This window comes from Diospyros lotus, chromosome 1 (assembly GCF_014633365.1).
Source record: "Diospyros lotus cultivar Yz01 chromosome 1, ASM1463336v1, whole genome shotgun sequence".
NCBI classification, from domain to species: Eukaryota; Viridiplantae; Streptophyta; class Magnoliopsida; order Ericales; family Ebenaceae; genus Diospyros; species Diospyros lotus.
This window is the reverse complement of record NC_068338.1, coordinates 1,645,616-1,657,653: the sequence shown is the minus strand read 5'-3', so window position 1 is coordinate 1,657,653 and position 12,038 is coordinate 1,645,616. Positions and strand designations below refer to the sequence as shown.

The 12,038-nt window shown below is 39.2% G+C and overlaps 1 protein-coding gene across 1 annotated transcript; it reads right to left on the bottom strand.

The window, feature by feature from the left end:
• Positions 1 to 522: 522 nt before the first annotated feature.
• LOC127809176 (uncharacterized) lies at positions 523 to 1,636 on the bottom strand. Its single transcript, XM_052347912.1, has 2 exons — positions 584 to 1,636; positions 523 to 537 (listed from the first exon to the last, which is right to left on the bottom strand). Exons 1-2 carry the CDS (start codon positions 1,634 to 1,636, stop codon positions 523 to 525), a joined length of 1,068 nt encoding a protein of 355 aa, XP_052203872.1.
• Positions 1,637 to 12,038: the final 10,402 nt, after the last annotated feature.

Here is a 12,038-nt window from a genome sequence, read left to right as displayed (position 1 = left end):
ATACACTTGGTTGAATAAATCCTTTCCCCAATAGTTCCTCTAACTGGGTTTTCAACTCGTGTAGCTCCTTTGGTGCCATCCTGTAAGGAGCTTTAGAAATAGGTGCGGAACCGGGCACCAGATCAATAGTGAACTCTACTTCTCGTTCTGGTGGCATTTCAATCAAGTCATCAGGGAAAACCTCTGGAAAGTCCTTTACTACTTTAACGTCATTCACTGTTAATTCTTTTCCTCCCTTAACCACCACTGACATTAAGAATCCAATACATCCTTCCGACTGTAATAGTTTCTTGGCTTTTAATGCTGAAATGACACGGGGAAGGTATTTTGTCTCAGCCACTGAAAGGCAAAGTTCTATCCCTTCAGGATACTTACAAACTATTTCCTTTTCAAAGCATAGAATGGTCGCATGGTGCTTGGAAAGCCAGTCCATTCCCAAAATCACATCGAATTCTTGCATATCTAAGACATATAAGGTTGTTTCTAAAAACTTTCCCCCGACCTCCACCTTAGCTGTTCTTACTACATGATTCGTGCCTATTATATCTCCTAAGGGTATTGTTACTCCTAAGCGAGTACTTACATGTTCCACATGTGCATTGCATTTACTTGCAAACTTAGGGGATATAAAAGAATGGGTGGAACCAGAATCAAACAAAGTATAAGCAGGTATTCTAGAGATGAGGATGTTACCTGCCAACACGTTGCGGTCCTGATCCTCCTCCTGTCCTGTGAGTGCATACACCCTAGCTTGCCCCTTAGGGGGATTTCCTGGCTTCTGTTGATATGGTTGTTGCTGTTGTTTCTTTACTTGACCCTTGGGACAGAATTTGGCAATATGACCCATTTCACCACAACTGTAACAGGCGCCGGTTCCCATGAGACATAGTCCAGTATGACGCTTCTGACATTTGTCACACACTGGGTTCAGTTGATAATACCCTGATGTTGGACCGCCTCCTTTATTCTTCTTCAAATAATCCTGCTTTCCTTTACCTTTATCCTCCCACTTACGTTTTTCTAGTGGTCCAGACTGTGATAGCTTGCTATTGCTGTTGGAGCTTTCTCTAAAGTTCGCTAATTGGGCCTTAGCTAGCACCTCATGATACGTGCCTAACTCAAAAGTTACGACTGCCTGCCGTAAATCATCTCTCAACCCTTGTTCAAAGCGCCTTGCCCGCTTTTGTTCTGTATCCACTAAGGCTGGGGCAAAACGTGATAGCTCATCAAACTTCCTTTCGTATTCAATCAAGGTCAAGCTACCTTGTTTTAACATGAGGAACTCTGCTTCCTTCTGGTTACGGATGTTAGCGGGGTAATACTTCTTAAGAAAAAGTTCCTTGAACTGATCCCAGGTCCATACATGTCCCTGGGGTCGGGATCTGGCAGTAGAATCCCACCAATGCCTTGCTCCATGTTGTAACATATATGTAGCGCAAGTTACCTTCCTAGGGTCTGGACAATCTATGAGATTAAAGATCCGTTCAATTGTTGCTATCCAATCTTCAGCTACTAGAGGGTCTAACCCACCATCGAAAGTTGGAGGTTGAAGCTTCCAAAACTGCTCTACCAAGGTAGCATTGTTTCTTAGGTTTTCTTGGGGAGGTGCAACTGGTGGTGTGGCAAGTGGCGTCATGTTGCGAATGGCATCAATGAACTACATGAACTGCCCGTTGAGGTTGTTTGTTTCGCTAGCCTCATTTTGCGGCTGCCTACCCCTACTATTGGCACTTCTTGCACGGGTTTCCATAACCTTATGTGAAAAAGAATAATTAATTCCTAAATGTAGGGTCCTTAAAGATAAAGAGTACTATGATTCATTTTGCAAGCTCTTCTTGATGGACTTGATTCCTAATTGCTTTCATTCTAATAGGCCTTTCCTAAACAAATATTTCTGCTATAATCATGAACTCTTGAGTTTGGAGCAATATCACTAGCGAAAAACGCATACTAATTAATGACAAATAAGAATCATATCTCTCACATACTTATTCCAACATGAGCTTCATACGTGTGCATACATATAACAGCATATGCTCGTAAATATAGCTTGAGAGAATAACTGCATAGTTAAGGGGGATATGACTTGCATGAGCATAGTATCCGTAAAAAAATAAGCATAGCAATTCTTATAACTTACCCGGAGATCAGAAGCTTGAACGGGACGAGGTGGATTTTCATGTTTCCTTAAAAGCATTTCCTTAAAAATTTTACTAAAAGAAAAAAAATAAAATTTTCTTTAAAAACAATTTGAGTCTACAGGAAAGTAAACTTTGCTCTGATACCACTATGTGACACCCGTAACTTACTTACATGCTTAATGATAATAATATTCATATAAAAATATTCGAAGCTTAAAACCAAAAATCATACTTCCTTTAAATCAAATAAAATTCCAAGACATGCTTTATGGCATACATATAGGAAAAGATCAGAGTTCAACCCTAGAAACATTGTTTTCAAAAGGAAAACTAAACTTAGATTCTTGAAAATCCTTTTTAAACAAGCCACCACGCTCCACGTCCATGTCCTGGTCTCCTCATTCATGCTCACCTGGGAGAGGGGGAAACATAAGGGGGGGTGAGATTACGCAAATCTCAGTAAGTACAAGAGAACCATCATATGTATTTAAACAAGTCATGACATAACATAACATATCGTATGGAGACACGAGAGGTTCCACCAACTTGCAGGGGTAAGAACCCTCGTGCGTAGCACTACCGAGCTCCGGTCCCGAAACTTGCGTGAACATAACATAACATGAGGGACCACTTAACATAGTTCATGGTCATGCTTAAACATCATAAATAGTTCATAATGTACTTACCTTAACTTGGTTTGATGAGATTTGAATGCTGAAGGCTTCACCTTTACAAAAAGCTCGAAGCACTCCCGTCCAGCACGAATTTATCCCAACTTAGAATGAGGAAACTCTTGGCCATGAGCCCTATTTATAGGCTTGGAAACTTGGTCACCAAGTAAGTCACAATCATTTCAAATCTTTTCTAAATCTTTCAAGATATTCCAATCATTTCAAATCTTCTAAGATATTCTGAAATCATTCTTATCAAATCTTATCCAAATAAGATCTTATCAAATCTTATCCAAATCATATCAAATCTTATCCTTAAAGTCATCATGAGGCTTAATCTTTATCTCTAAAGTCATCATGAATACTTATCTTATCTCTAAAGTCATCATGAGCCTTCATCCTATCTCTAATATCATCATGAGGCTTCATCCTTATCTCTAATATCATCACGAGGCTTCATCCTTATCTCTAAAATCATTTATAAGGCTTTTCTTGAATCTCCCAAATGCCCTTAGGAAAAATATTTCAAGAATTACACTTTGGCCCAAACTTTTCAGGTAATTGCACTTAGACCCTTTTCAACTTGGTCCCTAGGCCAATTTTTAATTGCATTTTAGTCCCTGAAGAAAGGACTAATTACGCTAATACCCCTGATTTTTAGGTAAATTACACTTTTACCCGAACCTCAATATTTACGATTTTGCCACTGGCTCAAAAACTGAACTTTTGTCTCAAGGCTTCTATAATCCCTTGAAAGGACATATTTCCTCAAGTATTAGAAGCTAAAATAAAATCCCAAGTATTACATTATATTTCAGTTTAAAAATCTTGGGCGTTACATAAATTGAGACCTCTCGTCTCTTCTTGCACCTTCTGAATGCATTCAGTCACTACGCCCGGCCTGGCCTTACTGCACGCCTCGCTCGGGCTTCCTTGACTTGGAACTAAAATTCCAGGGCCTCACATCGCTCACCATACCCCTGCCCACTTGGCATCCAAAGTTGGTATTTCTTGTGCTCGTATAGTCCACGGATGTCCTGTTGCCACAACTCACTACCCTCGGCCCACACACCGCTCATACCCTTCATTGGGTGACCTCCGCGTCTCCCATCAAGGGCCTCATAACCTTAGGCATCATCTTGACCCCAGGCATCATAATGAGGGTCTATTCACCTCTCATCTCTCGACTTTAGGCGTCTCGCCTCACCCCAAGTGTCAATGAGAGTTTAGATTGGCCCCTCATCCATCAATCACATGAACGGTCACTTGGCCTTTCACAATTAGGACTTCTAATCCCATGGCTCCCTCACGCATATCTACGCAAGCCCAACTCTTTTATCCCAATCCTGGATTCCACTGGATTTCAGCTTGACTCACTTGGGATTTCCATCTCGTACAAACACCTATTAGGGTCCATTTGCCGCACACCTATCCTTTCTTAGGATATATCATGTTTCATCTTAAAACCAACTAGGGTCCACTCACACCCTAGGCATGTCCCATCCAGGATCTCCATAACCATACGATCACCTCGGACCATATACATTTAGCATGCATACCTCGCACCCAACCCCTTCGGAGTCTTTCTACAAGCTACCAACGTCATGCCTACCCCAGTCATGACTAGCGTATGTTTCACATGCTCGCTCCACCTAGACCCTATCTATGAGCGAATTCAACTTACTCCCTTCTTGGAGCTCGTCACACAACCTGTTGACGACTTCTTTCTTTGGGCTTCGAGCTAATTTTCAACCTTAGCTCACCCTAGTTCGAGCACACAACCCTTAGCACACCACCTCTATGGGAACCACTCCATTCCCTCATACGGGCTTAACCATATCCCCAACATAGGGATACTCTGCTAACCCTTGCCCAGGTTAGATATACCTCGAGCCCTCCAGGCCCTTCAGCGATTCTTATCATGATTCGGTTTTGTGTCCCCACACAAGCCTTAATAATTCAATCACAAGGAAATCTCATCCTTAAAACTCTTCACTTACTCCCAAATTTTCACATTCGGGTTCTCGATTCCAATACCCACACTTGGGCATTTGACTCTTCTTTGCTTGACCCGTATATCTCTTACGGAATATCATCTCAAACAATGATATTTTCCCTCTCCTATAGCAGGAATATCCGAGCACTCCATTTTCATCACCATAGACCTCAATGTCTCGACCCAACCCCTAGGGTCCTCGATCACTTGTGGTTCTACTTCTAAGGCCTTCAGATCAACCTTCAACCACATTTCTCTAAGCATCCTCCACTTGATGCTCCAACCATCGCTCTGATACCAAACTGTAATGCCCCGCTCCCACTTACGGGTGTTACTCGTGAACAAATACCCGAATTGTCCACCTGCCCGGCCTTTGGTGAAGGGTGGACCATGTTTCAAGACGAAACGCCCTAGGTGGGAACTAGGCTCATCCTTCCCTTCTCTTCCCTCAAACCCCAAGATTCCCTAGCAGAATTGGGCTTCAACCACGTCGCATTAAATGCTTGAAAGACCAATTAGCATTTCTTTTTGCATTTAATTAAATCCTTCTCCAACTCATAAATCCACATATATATATATATATGCTCCCACATTTCTAATATATAATTTCTCTCAAATTTCCAAGATTATGCCAAGTGTCACTCTAAGACACAAACTTGGCTTCCAATTCTTTATCTTGGTCCTCCATGTGGCATTACCACATTAATTCACCATTTTAGGGAAAATTAATTATTTTCTCAAATAATAGAACATCCACCATTTTCCCAATATTCCATAATTAAATTCCTTTATGGAATTAATTCCAAAATTACCAAAATATCCTTTGTGAATTTATTAATCTCATATATCTCCACATAAATACCAAATTGGGATTTTATTCACTTATTCACCTAATTCCACATAAGAATTATTTCCAAATTATCAAAATACCCTTTATCGGACTTTACTATCCAAATTACCAAAATACCCCTCTCATAGGGCACCCTCAAACCCTCAAACTCAAGGATTCATCACCTCCTCAAGGGTATTTTTGGAAGTTTTCTTACTTCCTTTCCTATTCTCTTAACACCGGTTACACCGGGTGTTACAGCTTCCAATTCAAGTGAACATATGTTATATATTATATATGCTTTAATGGTATATTATAAGGCATGCACGCATGTATATGTATGGAATATATACATGTTTTATATTTATATAGGTATTATATTATTATAATTTATTATATTATATTTATTTTATTATTACTATTTTTTTATATTATATATTATAAATATATTTCTATATTAATTTTTTAAACCTGCATATAACCACAAATTGCATATAAATATTCAATTAAAACCAATTTTAAGATTAAACTAGAGGTATAAATATAATAAAATTTTGACATTTTTGAGCGTCAATCACACAGGCCTCTAGAGCTCGATTTTAGAGGATTTTAGAATTTTTTTTCATAATTTTTTGAGCCTAGGTGCACCCTCACGTGCCCCTGGAAGTTTGATCACGCTTCCCCACTCGCGGGGCCCAGCTGGCACGTGTCCCACACGCACTGGTTGTCTTCTACCTCAGCTCGTCGAATAATTGCATCGACCTCTAGTTTTTTGGCTATAACTTCTTCATTCGAATTCCGTTTTTCCTCCCGTTTGAACCTACGACTTCCTCTTTTTGCCCTCTACCGAATAATAGCTTTAAATCCTCAAACAGAACCATTTTTTGACTGCTCAAGCTCATTTTTTGGTAAGCTTATTTTTTCGACAAGGCTTCGAATCTCCATAAACTCTCAACCAAAATGACTCAAAATTTCCATAATTGATGCTCGGGACATGGGAAACAAAAGCCCCTTATCCAATTCTCCCAATTTGTTCTCAAACTCACGGATCTAACAAATTTAATTTTTCAAAGGTAATCGGCCATTGCTATTTATAGGCAATCCGAGCTTCTAACCACTGCAAGCTTGCTATACTGATGCCTCAGAGGCTCCTACCTCCTCAGGATTAACCTAATTGCTACAAAAAATTGACCGCAATGATGACTTTCGTTACTTTCAAAATTCGGCCAAGAACTTGGTCGAATATCTCCAAAATGACGCCAACCCGAGCTTCCTTGTTGGCCCAGACTTGACCCAAAGGCATCCCCGACTAGTTTCCCATAGGCTAAACTTTTGCGTAATTACACTTTGGCCCTTCCAATTTTGCCTTTCTCATTTTGGCCAATTTTCATATAGCCCTTGAACTTTTGATAATTGCTTTCAAGATCCTTAAGTCCTAAAACATCCATTTCATTCCCAAAAATTCCAAAAAACATCATTGTGACCTCCTTCGGGCAATTTTGGCAAACTACACTTTGACCCAAATCTTCGTTTTGGGCATAAACCCTTTTGTTTCTTCCTAAAACTATTGAAGGGTTATCCTACATACCGAATATGAACCCCCTCAAGATTTCGTTGACTTCTCGAAATTCTCTTATAACAATTGGATTTTGTTACCTAAATAATAGCTGCATTTTAGCTGTACCGAAAACCATTCCTGATCTAATTTCTTTCTACGCCATTAATTATGCCTCAAAATCCTCGACAATGCCACATCATTTTCCTTTGGCATCTTGGCTCCAGGACACTCCCTACAGTCGATTCGGTCATTCATAGCGGTAAGAAATTACCCTATATCCTCAATTTATCTATAATTTCCACTTTTTCCCCTAGCTAATTTACTCTTGAGTCTTTTAGAAATTCTTGGGTATTACAATGGAGGTGGGACCCGAAGGCCCGGAGTCATACTACGGGTGTGATGCAAATAGTGACGGACCTGAGCCATGCTACTGGGAACTAGTGTTGGGCCGGTGTGGCTGTGTGGGAGAAACACAGTTGTGTGGACTGGGGTTGGCTCGCCTAATGCACCGGGTAACTTCAGTGATTGTGCGGGTGGTCAGGGGCCGAAGACCTATGGTAAGCGCGGTAAGCGTGATAAGGGCTACGGTTAAAGGATCCCACAACCAAAAGGCGAAATGGTAGGACCACTCACACATGTAAGGTTAGACAGCTAGGGTAAAGCCTAGAAGGATAGAAATTTGAGGACTGAGGGAAAACCTATTTAAGAGGGTTTGCCCAATGAGAGTTCTCAGATGTGGATAAGTGACCCCAGTTGGTGAGGGGTATCGGCTAATAAGAAGGGCTTCGATAACTTTGTTGTGTATAGAAAGAATCCCTGGTTGGGAGAGTGTTATCGAGCGTGCATTGCTAAGCTCGAGAGGGACTCGAGTAGTGCAATTTGTGGATGAAGCATGAACTTACCAACTATGAGGTGTGGGTATGTGAGTTATGCGTGAGCCAGCGATATCTAAGCGTCGGCTGGTCAAGATAGCAGATCGTGTGATGAATGGTCGAGTATGGCTAAAGGAGCCAGATGGTTGCTTCTCATATTGTGCTAGCATGGTTATAGTTGATCAATAATGAGAAGTTACCATGAGGATCGACTCAAGCTATGAATGCGTATGATTGATGTCAGAATGCCATGGTGGAATAGGTGTTAGAATTGTTGAGTGTAAATTTTGATGATTGATGATTGGCATGTGTGAAAGTGAATGTTCATTTATATTTTATGTACTAACAAAGCATGAAGCCTTCATAAGGCTTACAAAGCTGTTCTCTAGTGATTTCATGACACAGGTTATATAGGGAAACTTCTTATATTTATATAGAGATTTCATTATATATGGAAACAAGTTTTTAGAGAGCTTCCTAGAAATTTGAGTATTTGAGTTATGTATGGAAAGTTCTTCTTGGGATGGAAAGTCTAGAAGATATATATATGTAATTCTTGTTCATATATGGAAAGTTCAAAAGATCCATATGAAAGTTTTTGAGGAGATTGGAGTAGTCCACTATATGGAGTTGCCATCTATGTAACTTGGCGACATGGCATTGTTAACATGGCATTTTGATGACATGGTAGCCACGTGGAGCACACTCATCAAGGCTACATCATTGCGTTGGTCTAGATATGGTAAGAGAATCATGGAGTAAATTTAAAGGTTCCTATAAGCTCCTCTACTCAGTTAAATATGGAAGAATTTTTTGAATTGCATTAAAATGGAGAAGTTAAAGATTCAACCTTATTGCTCAACATTAATGGAGGAAATTAAGGTTAGAAAGTTAAACCTTGATAGATTTTACTTTCCTTTCTTGCTGATTCTCTCTCATTAAAAGGATATGGAGACTCAAATCATGGAATCAAGTATCCTACTCATTATGGCTAATTGATATCTTCATTATGGGAGAATATTCTAAGGATATCTTGCATATATTCAGCTACACAAATTGATTCTCTACTTGTCAACATTTTTAGTATGGAAACTTGATCAATTAACGGATTTTGAAGTTATAATCGATATCTTCATTATTGGACAAATTTGCCTCATTATTTGAGAATATTTGGCTGCATTTTACACCATTTGGAGATTTAAATTCAAAGTTCAAATCAGCTATTCTTATTATGGAATCTAAGGGGTCAATTACTCAATCAAATGTGTTTGAAGATCAATTAGAAGTCAGAATTGATCATTTCTATTTTATGAACGATTTTACAAGAATTATGAAGGATTTTGATGATTTTTTAATCCTTAAAATCATCCATGCATTACTAGAGTTGATTTGCTCATTCAAGGCTGATTGGAGATAAACAAAAGTCAAAGGTCTTGAAGATCAATCAAGTTAGCTGATTATGGAAGGTAAATTAAGAATTCAGTAAGAAAGGCTGAGATTGGCTAGAAGACTTGCCACATGGAGGGCTGAGATTGATTAAGAAAAGCGTACTCTAACACTATATAAAAAGATCTCTTGAAGGCTTTGGAACAACTTTTGGAAGCCCTATTATTTTCTACATTATTGGCCAAGATTTTCATTCTCTCTAAATCTTTCTCTTCCTCTATCTTCTTGAGAGAAAACTAAGAGAGTTCTCTACACTTCATTGTATTATTTTTGAAAGAACCCTATTTTTCAATCACTACTATTCTTGTATCTTGTAAAGAGCGTACAAAATCCAAACTAGTGAGTGTGAGACTCCAGAAGTAGTTTGGTGGTGGTGAAGGCAAGTGAAGGCTTCAGTAGTTGTAACAAAAGTTTCATATAGTGGATTTGGTTGAAAATCCTAAGGAAGGAAATCCTTAGGTAGTGGATGTAAGCCATAAGGGCCGAACCACTATACATCGCTGTGTTCTTCTTCTATTCATTCTTACTTATTCTTGCTTGCTTGATTATACTTATTTGTTTTTGGTCTTATGCTATCTGAAGTGGCCGAATCCTCAGGCCTACATTCTTGGTGGTTATTTTGATTATATTCTGATTTGCTTTAATTGATTATTTTTTGTACTCATTCAATATTTCATTTGGTTTATTTAAAGACTTGTTATTGTGTGCATTCAAATCACTTGTTTTCACCAAGTTGTAATTTGAAAAGTATATTGGATCAAAGCACATATTAGCACAGCCAGCGAATATCATATTATCTGTAACACCCCAAATTTCTTGAGCGTGTTATAACTTAGGATTTCGGGAATATAAAAATTTTTCATATCACAATAGCTGTCATAGATCATACAATATCCCAAAAACCCTAATTTTCACCTTCTCAGGTTAACAAACTCAATAATCGAATAGCTAAGACAGGCGTTAAAATCTGGAATGCGGAAGCTAGATCAAACCTGATATGGTTCTCAACCATAATACTTTATTTATCATAAAATTGTTCAAGGCGTCTACAAAATGTATTACATCATCTCTCGCAAATGATAACTGAACATCTTAAACATATCCAAAATTACATAGGTTCGAACATAAGCAAGAATATGCTAAACATACAATGACAGTAAATTAAACTTATTCTTTAGCTACTTCCTTTCCCTTAGAGCCGCTCGTCGAATTTGGAACGTTTGAATATTCCAGGGACATAGTCCAATTAGAAGATGAATCTTCTAGTGAAAAACTCCAAAAAAACAATTTATATCGATGCATGATCAGGTATAAAATGTATGAAAAGACAACGAGAACTACTCTGAAGTGTCTCGTGAACACGTCAGCCTCCTCCAACGAGAACTTTCTCAATGGCGCACGTATAGCGCCTCTCGGGAGGTCCCTAACCATGTCACTTCGGCCCGACCTCATAGAACTCATGCAAGCACCACATCCGTTGTTCCTTAGACTCACGGTCTTCCCCATGAGAGCTTTCTCGTTGGCGCACATATAGCGCTTCTCGGGGGATATCTGACTTTTTCCCTCAGCCAACAAAAAATAGGTACAACAGTATGGCCACACGAATTTTATAAATGCAACAGTTAAAAAGCCAACAACATATATTTTTCAGAAAAATACAGTTCTTATATGCAGCATGATTTCACGTAAGAGAATAATAAGAGTTTATGTATAGGAACTTCACAAAACACGTTTCATGCAATAAAAGTCTCTCATCAGAAAATAAAAATAGAATTTGGGGTACAGGAGTCTCACCTTGTTAGTTTATCTCTTTGACGATATAATTTTCCAGCAAACGGCCTAGGTTTCTGCAGAAAACATGCGTTTTGGTAAAGCTAATCTTAAATATTTTTACATAGAGTTGAAGGGTATTAAATTAGTAGTATAACTATAAAATTTGAAGGAAAAATATGTCTCTCGCGCCCTCACGCGCAGCCATTTTCTGGCGCGTGTAACTCACACGCAAGCACCAGATTTCAGACAACAACGCCTCGTTTTCGTATTTCGGCCATAACTTCCTCGTTTTAACTCCGATTCGACCCCCGTTTGAACCTACGCGACCCTCTCTTCCCCCTCTACAGGATTATAAAAAACAAATGGACTTACCTCTCTTTTTTTCTGACTGATTTTTGTGAATTCTGACGAAGACCAGCAACTCCGACGAGGCTCGTTCTCCGCCGCTTCTTCGCTGCTTTCTTCCCACCTTCTTGCCGAACCCCCTTCTCTCTCTCTAGAGCAAGCTCTTCCTCTTTGAGTGCTTCACTCCTCAAACTTGCTTGAAATGATTTGAGAACAACCCATGTGCCTTTTTATAGATTTCTCCAACCAATCACATTATGCCACTTGTCACAATCTTAGCCATGGACTCCAAAGACTCAAACCTATAATTGAATGGCTTCTGAAATCGAAAGCTAGAATGAATTTAACTTTTGAAATCCAGGCTAAAACCCCAAACTTCTTTCAAATAACACTTTGGCCCTTATTTC